Here is a 10,787-nt window from a genome sequence, read left to right as displayed (position 1 = left end):
CAGCGGGGACGGCAGCTGCCACGGCGGGGGCCACTTCAGCGAGAGGGGACAGGAAAGAGATCGTTCTGTGCATTAGCTCGTACAGCGCTCAAGCCTCGTCTGCAGCAAGGACTGTTCTTTAACTCTCTGGATTGATTTGTATTGCTTTCTACAATAAACAACTGTATTACGTACGTACAGAAACCTCTATCATCAGTCATTTTCGGTTCTTACTTTAGTATCTTCTGCTTTAAAATCGGCTTGTATGCCACCCTGTTACCTGACAATTGCTGCAGGCAGAGTTTAACCTAATTAAAAGCAGCTCCACTATTGTATTATGCATCTTTCTATCACCTAAGAGCATTGATAGTTGTGCTAGGTACAGTGGATGGGAAGGGTCGGGTCAAATTCTGTTAGAGCAAATCATTGTGGCTTACGTGGAAATCAAAACAAAAGAGCTCAGAAACTGAAGCTGTTGCCATGAGGAAGGCACCAGGGGCGCTCCTTGGGACTGTGGCTTTGCCGATTCACAGTAACATTTGGAACAGTAACATTACACAGCTGTGTAATTCCAAGAATATCTTTGCACAAGTTAAAACCTAAGATTAAAACAACATTCAGGATATGATTGTTGCAAAAAATACCCAGGCAGGCAAACCTTAGTTCAGATGTTCTAGCCATGCTAAGAGTGTATCATCAGTTCTTGGTTTGGATTTGGGGTGAGGTTTTTTCCAGGTAAGGAGTAACGAGCAATTCCAACAAACAAATACCTTCACTAGGAATGCTGCACTACACAAACCAAACTCCTATCTTGATTTTATCCAAACCATACTGCAGGAGAAAGAAGCTTTGACAGTAACTCCAAAGGAGAGATTTTTATGTTACAGACTTTACAAGATTTTACAACACTCACACATATTCTTTCCAATAGCAAAATGGTCTCAAGTTCTCCTTATATTTGCAATTATTGCATCTTGCTCTCCCTGCTCTAACTTTGTGGGGAATCTTTGTAAACTGGATACCTGAAGTGATGAGGTTTTTTTTTTAAAAAAAAACAACAAAAATCCTTGAGAGGACTGGTAGTTATCAAGACAACTTTGTCACTGTAGAAAACTACTGCAACATCCACAGATCAAATTACAAGGTACTACTAGATATCAAACAGTATCTTGTGAATACCTGGACATTTTAATAATAGAAAAGTATGGGGTGGGGAAAAAATTCAAGCTCCATAAACTATTTCAATGGGAGTATATACAATTGTACTTTATGCCAGCACTGTATCAGTAGATGTGTGTGAAATCTTTAGCTCAGCAAAGAAAATGCAGTAGCTCCAGAAGCTGTCTAATGAACTTTCACACTAGGGTAACTGTAACACTGTATCAGCCCCACTTTAAGACTTTCTGTGAGCATTTCCTTCAGTACAATCAGAATTAAGATGACCACAACCAAAGTTTCCCCCTATAGGAAAGAGGGAATCATTATGCATACCCAAAACTATTTAATCTGTCTCAATGATTCATTTCTCTTTTTCTCCCTGACAGCTGCCCATTAGCAGGACTCTGGCCTCTAAGAGGCATTACCAGATGAATAGCTTATAAAGTATTTAGGAACTAGAATGTTAACTGTTACAGGTGAACTCTGGTAGATGAAACAAGAACAGGGGAAGGACTGCTAGTTTTGAGTAGGAGAGAGAGGCACACATAAAAGTGTCAATGCAGTGGACACTACAATGGGTGCCTAACACATTTTATTTAAGACCAGCTGGTTATTAACTGCTTTATTCTAGAGACAAATCTGAAAAATGGTTGTGACAGTCCCTCTGAGTCAGTTTCCTACAATTACCACTGATTACACATCTTCATAATCCATTTGTATGTGCAACACACTGTATTTTGCTCCTACCTACAAGAAAAAGGGCTGTCCTTGTGAAAATGTTTACCCTTCATCACACAGTTCACAAATAAGGAAAGCACAAGATTTCCTGCCAAGAAAGTAACAAAACATGTAACTCTCATTATCTGCTGTTCTATCTGTACCTTTCAATACCTGAAAGAATCACAAGGTCTTGGTGAACTGTAGTAATTTGTGATTTACATCAGTCCATCTATTCTTATTGTTACAGTTCAACCAGATGTTTACATAACACCATCGTGCATTAATTGTAGCTTATACTGGAACAAGATACACATCATATATACAGATAGCTTAAAAATACACCATATATACAGATAGGCTTAAATAAATCTACAAATACTTAAATATACCAATGCAGTTGGCTCTTTAAATGTGTTTATTCACGTTACACATTTCTAATAGTCATGGTGTCTCTAGTAGATCATTTTTCAGAATTCTGTACAGGGATGCTGCACAGCTGTGTAGGGATGGGGGTAGCAAGGCCAAAGCACAGCAGGAGCTGAATTTGACAAGGGACACAAAGAATAGTAAGAGCTTCTACAAGTTTGACAGCCAGAAAAGGCAGGTCAAAGCAAGCATACTCGTCTGATGAACATGAATGGCAAACTGGCTGATGTAGTTGCCGCACCATTTTCCATGATATTTGAGAAGTCATGGCAGTCAGGTGAAGCCCCTGATGACTGGAAAAAGGGAAACATTGCACCCATTTTTAGAAAAGGTAGAAAGGAGGAGCCTGGTAACTACTGACTGGTCAGACTCACCTCTGTGCCTAGGAAAATCACAGAACAGATCCTCCAAAAGCTATGCTAAGGCACATGGAGGTGACCCGAGACATCCAGCATGACTTCACCAAGGGCAAGTCCTACCTGGCCAATCTAGTGGCCTTCCATCCTTGGAAGCATTCAAGGTCAGGTTGGATAGGGCTCTAAGCAACCTGATCCAGTTTAAGATCTCTGTGCTCACTGCAGGAGGGTTGGACTAGATGAACTTTAAAGGTCCCTTCCAACCCAAATTATTCTGTAATTGTATGAATGCAGGCTTCAAAGTATGCACGCATACCTCCTGGCTTACAGAAATATACACCTTCAAACACATAAAGAGCCTTACAATATATTTGGCAGTAATTGGCAGTAACTGTTCCTCAAACATATTTCTAAAACAATGTTTCCATGCAAACACTGACCTTGCATTAGCATCCTCATCTTTTCACTGCCAGCAACTAACAGCTGCTATCTACACTGTCTGCAATCATTAGTAATTTGATGTTTCAAGGAGAAAAATAAAGTGAGTAAATCACCACTTACATTAACTGTTCCTTATTTGAGGGTTTAATTTCTTCTTAGCAGAGAAACAGAGGAGGCACAGCATGTTCTCAGTGAAAATATTTACAAACCATGGATCTGACACAAGTTTTGTTTTGACTTCACCCAGGTATTTGTTGGACAGCAGTTTAAATTCAGTACATTTCAGAGGGAAACATCAATCTGAGATTGTTACTCTAGCCACTTCAACATTGTTTAATGCTTGAAAGTGCTCTTTGTGAGCCATTTGCTAAAGGGTTATTGTTCCAGACATATTTTTTTTTTTACTGTGGCACTGACAAAGAGCTCACAGGCAGCCTGTTCTGCAGTGTCCCAGCACCATGCTGCAACAATCAGAACATGTAATTCACACCTAGAAGACAAGTAGTAAAGAAAAGGAAGCCACAAACTATTTATTGCAGTTTTAATACCATAAGAACAAACTACAAAAACTTCTGATAATAAAAAAGCAGAACACCAGGTAGGGTTTTGGTTTGCCTTTTTTTTTTTTAAATTTATCTTACAAGAGGTCTTAAACAATTTTAAAAACTTATAAAATATATTCAAGTGTGAAAAGTTACTTTACTGACAAACAGTATTTCTTCGTTATGTGCTTCTCTCCAATCAGGATAAGGAAGTATATGCATATCAAAACCATCAGAACAAATAACTTTTCTCCATTCCAAGAAACAGCACAAGCACTTTAAGTCAATTTAACTGTAGTATGCCAAAAAACCAAAACAACATAAAAACCAGTAACAATACAAGAAATATAGACTAAAAAGATCTAGCAAGTCCTCCGTAGCCACAATTTAGTATGTGGAAGTGCTTAGTTCTTCAGGTGGCTTTGTTTCAGTGACTGGGTTGTACATAAGTAATGTCGTATCAAATGACCAAAAAAAAAGGTAGCATTAACTCCTGTTTGCAGTTTGGAGCATAAACATGTTTACTTTATAGATGCTCATTGTAAATTTCAGGTATTTTAGCAGAGTCAGCAACAAGGAACAGCCACATGGCTTTGTACTGAATGGATTCATGTTCTCTTCTGCTAGAACTTTAGCACACGAGTTTTTAACAAGCAGCACACAGCTGCAGCATCCTTAACTCCTCCAGCTAGTATGGAAGAGATGTTTGTGTTTATGCCATTAATTATTCAGTTGAAAAATCACTAATTTAATCTAATAGCTAAATTATCACTTTGTATGTTCCATAAAAATATTTTGTAAAACAGCACTTTCAGTTATAACGAGCAATAGCTAATCATGGTAAAACTGAATCACCCCAAGTGATCCTTATCAAAGACAATGAAAGCAGGCAGCACATTAATGGGCACTTCTCTCTAGACCAAACCAATTATTTTCTAATAGATTTCTCTCCAAGAACCCCTGTATGCCTACCAAGTCCAATTCCAACTACACATCTTTCTTAAGAGTTTAAAATGGGTTTGTACAGCTAGGCCAGTTAGTAAGCCTCCCAAGTAATGTTCCAGGTAGTAGTGGCTGATTTTGTTTCGTTGTTTTTAAAAAATATTAATTGTAGGAGTCAGATTTAAAAGCAGCCAGCATTTGAATATCATAAAGTAGTGTTGAGAATAACTTTTCACTGAAACATTGCCTTACGTATTCTAAATCTCTCAGTCTGTCTAGAAAAAGCTTAAAAACTACTATACAAATTACAACTGGAATAAAAATATGCAATAAGTGTTTATTCCCAGGGCAGGCTTATCAAATACAGATATGAGTGTGTGTTCTGGTGACTGCATTCAAAGTTCAATAAGCAAACACTACTGTTGACCCATCACTACATTTCAAAAGTCAAAACCATGTTTTGTTTATGCAAAGCAGATCTGTAACACTACTTGTAATGAACAGTGAATTAAAAAAAAACAAACAGAAAAGCACACCATGTCAGTGTCACAGTTTAACAATTCTTTATCAGTAACCAGCAAAGGTAGGATTAAAGTTTTCTTTTCAAACTTGTAGAAATACAAATATATATGAACCTTGCATATTCTGTTAAGAACAAACAGTAATTAAATAGTGATCCTTTCTTCACTACATACAGATATAACAATGTATTTACAGTATTTACAGTTTTCAAAAATTATGGACTTTTTGCATCGTTTAGAAGGAATTCATATTGTTCAGGCTGAAAAATAGTTACACAGTAGTTCAGAACATAAACAACTTCTGAATAACAACAGGTTACTAATTCTAACTTACTGATGTAAAGACTAGAGTGCCTTAAAAGGAATTAAACCCACCCATTTCATCTAAACATCCCATTATTTGTGGGATTACATCACAAACTACAGATGTGTTACACAAAATATTGCTCATCTTCCTAGTTTTCCCAATTTAAATTATAACAGCAAGTGAGCTGTAGTTGTAACTGCTTTTGTATTTAGGTTGCTGCTGTCTTTGCAACATGTATTAAGATCAGAGTTACATGCTCCCCCCATGTATTTTCAGTTACAAGCAAGTGTACTCGTGTATATAGCTAACCTTTGATTTTATTTTTAACTAAGCTTAAAATAGAAACATACCAGTTTGAAACACACCTGCAGATATCAGATATATTCTTAAGTTCCCAAGTTAAGATGGAGAGTCTTAACCTGCAGCCTTGAAAACTGTCTTAAAGCAGTTGAAAGCTTTAAACTGCAAATTTAAAGCAAGACACTAGAAAGTCCCAGAATCAATAATTAAAGCTAATAATTAAAAATAACATGAAAACTACAGTAAAAATCTGCATGAGAGGAAGATGCATTTGTGTTCAAAGCTACTCCTCTAAGTCGGAAATAATCAAAGCACCTGTTCAGAATAACAGTACTGAGAAGAAAAATTGAAGGCTTCACAGTAATACACACTTTCAGTGGTACTAGTATTTCCTGTAAAGACAGCAGGGATTTCAAAACTTGCAGACTGAATACAAGAAAAATAGCCCAAACTTCATAGCAACAGAAATAGCAATTAAAGCAAACAAATGATGTAACTGACCTATTTCCTACACTGTCAGACTTCAAAAGAAAAATAATCAGTTTGAAGTCCTTCACATGCATGTGACAGAGTTGTTGGCATGAGGGCTTGGAATCATTCAGCATGCCCTACACACCAATCAGTGTAAGAGAATTACAACCAAAGCCTGAGAAGCTCAAGCCAAAAGGCAAGCTGATGAGATGATTTAGTCCTTTCTTATCAGGGAAGCCAACATTAGCTTCGGCGCCGTATTTGCTACTTTCACAAACATTAGAAATCAGTTAATCCTTCCTAGCCTCTCATAATCAAGACTAGGTAGCTTTGAGAATTCTATCTACATGCCACACGCATCTTCTTCAAAAGATGGAAGAAGATGCTACTGTAAAATCAGATCTTTTAAAAGTTGAAGCAATTTGGTCAGCACTGTACATTAAGAGGATTTTGTGTTCAACTAGGAGAGTTTCAGCATTCATCATTAGAAACAAGGAGTCTGGAAGTGGCAGCATAGCTGCATGTAAGGCATTTCAGGAATGATTCCACCACACCTCACTGCCATCAGCATTTTTTTAATATCAACTAACACAAGCAACCTCTCACATTTTAAATTTGTTTACTACTAAACCTATGGTGACAACGCTGAAACATCCATGGACCTTCCAGAGTACAGAGGCAACACGAAGAGCGAGCGTTTCCCAGGCGTGGAGAACGGCGCCTGCACCGCCAGCTGCAACGTGTGGGAGGAGAGGTCACTTCCTGCATCCAGGCCCCACTAACTGGCCCAGTCCTGAAAACGGAAACAGTCACTGGCGATCTTCCACACTGTGTTGGTCGGTGTGGCCTGTGCTGTCAGCAAGAAGTTCTGATTGAAGTAGCGCTGCTTGTCACCATCAAATTTTACTGTCCCACTTGTCACCACGAGGACTGTCGTCTGGCCTTGAGTAGCTTGCTCTCCACAAGGAGAAAAAGTATAAAGAAAACAACTCAAACAAAGACTAACAAGTAAAAAACTAGGAAACGTACACAGATGTTTCATTCAAGTCTAGTTATACTAGTTACAGGCTAACAACTGGTTACATATCCATGAAAAATACAGGTGTGTTCCATCACTTCTATACAGACAATGGTGTATTCACTCACCTAACTCTACTTTTTAATGGCTTTTGTATTTTTATTTCATGCTGTTCATTGTAGAGCACTGTGACAAACACTTGAGTTTTTGCTTAGAGTAAGCTCATCATTTGAGACACACATATACGCTTATATTTAACAAGCTGCATACACTTTCCCCCACTATTAGAGATTATACTCTTTCACAGCAAAGAAAGCATATTTGACCATAGGCTTTTTCCCTGCTTTTACTCCCAAGATACCCATTAAAAGTTATTTATTAGCTTCTCAATTATGTAAGCCTTTCTTCAGCAATTGTTAATCAGAAGTCTAAATAACATCTCTTCTAGATGTAAAGAAATCAAAGTACATACAGGTTAATTATTTGTTCCACATTATACTGCAGGTCAGTATCAGAGGCTACAGCAGAGGTCTCTTGACCCTTAGACATTGTCAAGGACAACATAACCTGATAAACCAGACTTTCAATACACAAAATACATCACATCTCACCATAATCTTAACAAAAACATCCTCAAAGTATTTTCCCAGACATAAAAAAAAGAAGTGTGGAGTTGCTGCATCTCTTGATTTGTGCTTTGTTTATGCACAACTTGGCATTTCAACTCTCAGTATTTTCTCTAAGCTTGTTCCAAAAGCAATTTTAGGCACTATTGTAATTGCAGTTCACTTTCAGTAGTTATAAAAGGACTGTAAGTAAATTGTAGTACAACCTTACCGTGAACAGGCTGGCAATCCAACACATGAACCTGGAATTCAGTAGATGGCAACATTTCAAAAAATTTATTCAGTTCTTCTTGCCCGGACACTGCATTGCCATTCCAAACTAACGTTGCCTTGTCCAAATAAAGTCTTGTTAAAGCCTGTGTGATATTGAAAATACACATTTTGGGAAAACAGGTAAACACATGATATGGACAACATACAAAACAACACTCTTTGAAACCTTATTACTACTGACTACTTTTGTTACTTCCACAGACAAATTGCTCTTTTGAAATATAAATTCCTTTCAACAATTAGTGCTCTTGCCCAAGGATTAAAACTAACTGAAACATCATCTGTTTTAAGTTGCATAGTGACCCATATGCCTCCAAATGTAAACGCTGAAAAGATTAATTTAAAAAAAGCTAGTGATAGAATTGAACTAGTTGCTAGCAAAAGCATAATGCTGCCTTTCCAGAATAACTTACAGCTGATGTTTTTTTTGGGCGTGTATAAGCACAACACAGATTATGTCAGGGAAGTGTAAATTCAAGTAAAAAGAAAAAGAGAGTTAATGAGACTAAGAACAGTAAAAATTAAAAAGGACGGTTATCTGCAGCAGCAGACCAGAACTCTCCAAATGTTTCATAAGCTGTAACAGTTGAATAACTGCCTAACTCTCCTCCCAGCTGTTGACAGGTGTCTGTATAATCTACTTATCTGCAAAGTGACTATGAAGTTAACATGCAACTGCTGGTATTTTCACATAATCTAGAAGTAGTTTCATTAAAATACATATAAAATTCTAAAGAATAGTCTCCACAGCTCTCTTCTGGTGCCAATATCTGCTGCATGATACCACATCAATGGAGGCTTTCAGAGCCAGAAAGAGCTGCTCCACTTTATCCTCTAGAACTCCTGAAGATGCCCAGAAACAGAAGTGGGTAACTGCTAACAACCAAAGTTTGGAAAAAAAATAAGCTAAATCCTGACTCCAGAGACAAATAAAGCAAGTTTTATCTGCCTATACTGATCAAACACTGTACCTGTAAAACACAGTTGGACAGGAACTGAATGAACTATTGTAATGAAGAAGTCTAAGGCACTTTCTACCAAGGCCTCTTTTACAACGCTGCTGCACAGTAACCCAAAATCCTCCACGGGGCAGTCTGAGAGGAACAGAGGTCTCAACTTAGCCAGTATAATACATGGTAACCAACTTTCAGGAGCTTTCAAATGTATTGCTAGTTAGCAAAGCAAGCAAAAATGCATGACACAGTTCCAACTATTGTAAAAATATCTACATACCCTCCTTCTTTTATCCATTGTCTCATAATAAATATTGACAAATTCATCTGCAGCTCTACAAGCTTGATCCACATAGGTTTTGAAATCCTGGAGAGAAAAAATAATACCAAATAATTAAAGTTAGGCAATTTTATGCAACCCAGTAATCTACATAATTTCTCCACCAAGTAACCTCACTGAAAGATTATGTCAAATAATGTTGAAATAGATTCCAAGCTCCTTTTGTATTTGCAGGAAGTATCAGCTTTGAGAATAGTTTTGAATGTTGATACATTTATTGTAGTTAAATTATAAATAGTTACAATTTTTTAATGGGCTGCAGGTGGCTGCAAGTGGTCTGAACAAGCAAGTATTCTGTGAAAACACTTGTTGCTGTGATGGCTGTTCTGAAATAAAGTTAATAAGATTTATTCAACATATTTCTGGAATTCATCAAGAACTCATCACACTGCCAGAACAGACTCATTTCTTAAAACAACTTAAAAAAAAGACTAATAATCTATATAAATGTATATATAGATACACTTAATAGCCTATCAAATCATCCCTGCTTACTCCACAAAACCAAATATTCTAATGTTACTCCATAATATTTTTTCTCTCTCTCTGTAAGGACACAAGCCTGCTTTTCACCCTCCTCTCTTCTGCAGCAATGTCTGAACCCACAGGCCAATTCCAAAAAAATATGGCAAAGTAGTCTTAGAGATGCTGTATTCCAGCAAGTGCCAAGAGAAACTCTTTGGCACTTGAAGACCAAGAGGATTAGACCTACTACTAAGGGATCGGTGACTATAACTCAGCCTGTTAACTTACTAAGAGTGGATGGCTGATACCCCTCAATCAGCACATATTTGCACACATTCACTTTCTAACCAGCAGTCAAGACTATTATCATTTAACTGCCAAACAGACACAACAGGTGCTAGGGAGAGCGTTAGAGAAACACCTGAAGAATGGAATGAGCTGTTATGGTACCTGCTATGTAAGCCAAATGGGAAATAAGCCTCATTAGTTTTGATACTCCAAGGTTAAGTTCTTTCTAACTGGAGTCCAGAATATGTTTTTAAATTTTGAGAACAATTTAGGTCGCAGAAACTTCTGGAAATCATCTGGTCCAAACCCCTGCTCAAAGTAGAGCCAACGTCAAAGCTTGATCCAAATTCAAAGTTAGCTCTGACTGGTCAGGGTCCTATCTCCAGTCACATTTTAAACAACTCGGAGGATGGAGGTTTCAGTTTCTTCAAGTTCCTGTTCCAATGTTTAACCACCTCACTTGGGAATCTTTCCTCTTAGTATTTAACAGGAGAGCCACACTTCAGCCAACAGAAAACCCCCCGAAGGCTGACGACAATTCCAAGTTCGCCAGAGTACGCGGCCGCTGTGAAACACGGCGGTTCCTCACACAAACCACTCTCAGGCCTGAGGCCTCTGGAGAAAGACGCGGCGCCCGCTGGAAGCCCCGGTGGCTCGGCCG

The 10,787-nt window shown here is 37.9% G+C and overlaps 1 protein-coding gene across 2 annotated transcripts in view; it reads right to left on the bottom strand.

Moving 5' to 3' along the window:
* Window positions 1–6,885: 6,885 nt before the first annotated feature.
* Window positions 6,886–10,787, bottom strand: part of NXT2 (nuclear transport factor 2-like export factor 2) — an 8,378-nt gene continuing 4,476 nt past the window's right edge. Inside the window, exons 2-4 of one of the 2 annotated variants that reach the window (XM_009997138.1) lie at window positions 9,314–9,400; window positions 8,019–8,163; window positions 6,886–7,120 (exon numbers count right to left, since the gene is read on the bottom strand). In XM_009997138.1, the coding sequence (XP_009995440.1) occupies window positions 6,942–7,120; window positions 8,019–8,163; window positions 9,314–9,331 (342 nt within the window). In that variant the 5' untranslated portion in view covers window positions 9,332–9,400 and the 3' untranslated portion in view covers window positions 6,886–6,941. Of the gene's footprint in view, window positions 7,121–8,018; window positions 8,164–9,313; window positions 9,413–10,787 lie in introns of those variants that run through there. The other variant, XM_009997137.1, reaches the window with a different exon arrangement.

The sequence above is a fragment of the Chaetura pelagica genome, unplaced genomic scaffold, assembly GCF_000747805.2.
Source record: "Chaetura pelagica isolate M959 unplaced genomic scaffold, ChaPel_1.0 scaffold344, whole genome shotgun sequence".
Classification (NCBI taxonomy): Eukaryota; Metazoa; Chordata; class Aves; order Apodiformes; family Apodidae; genus Chaetura; species Chaetura pelagica.
Note: the sequence above shows the minus strand (reverse complement) of the source record. Positions and strands in the feature narration are given on the sequence as shown.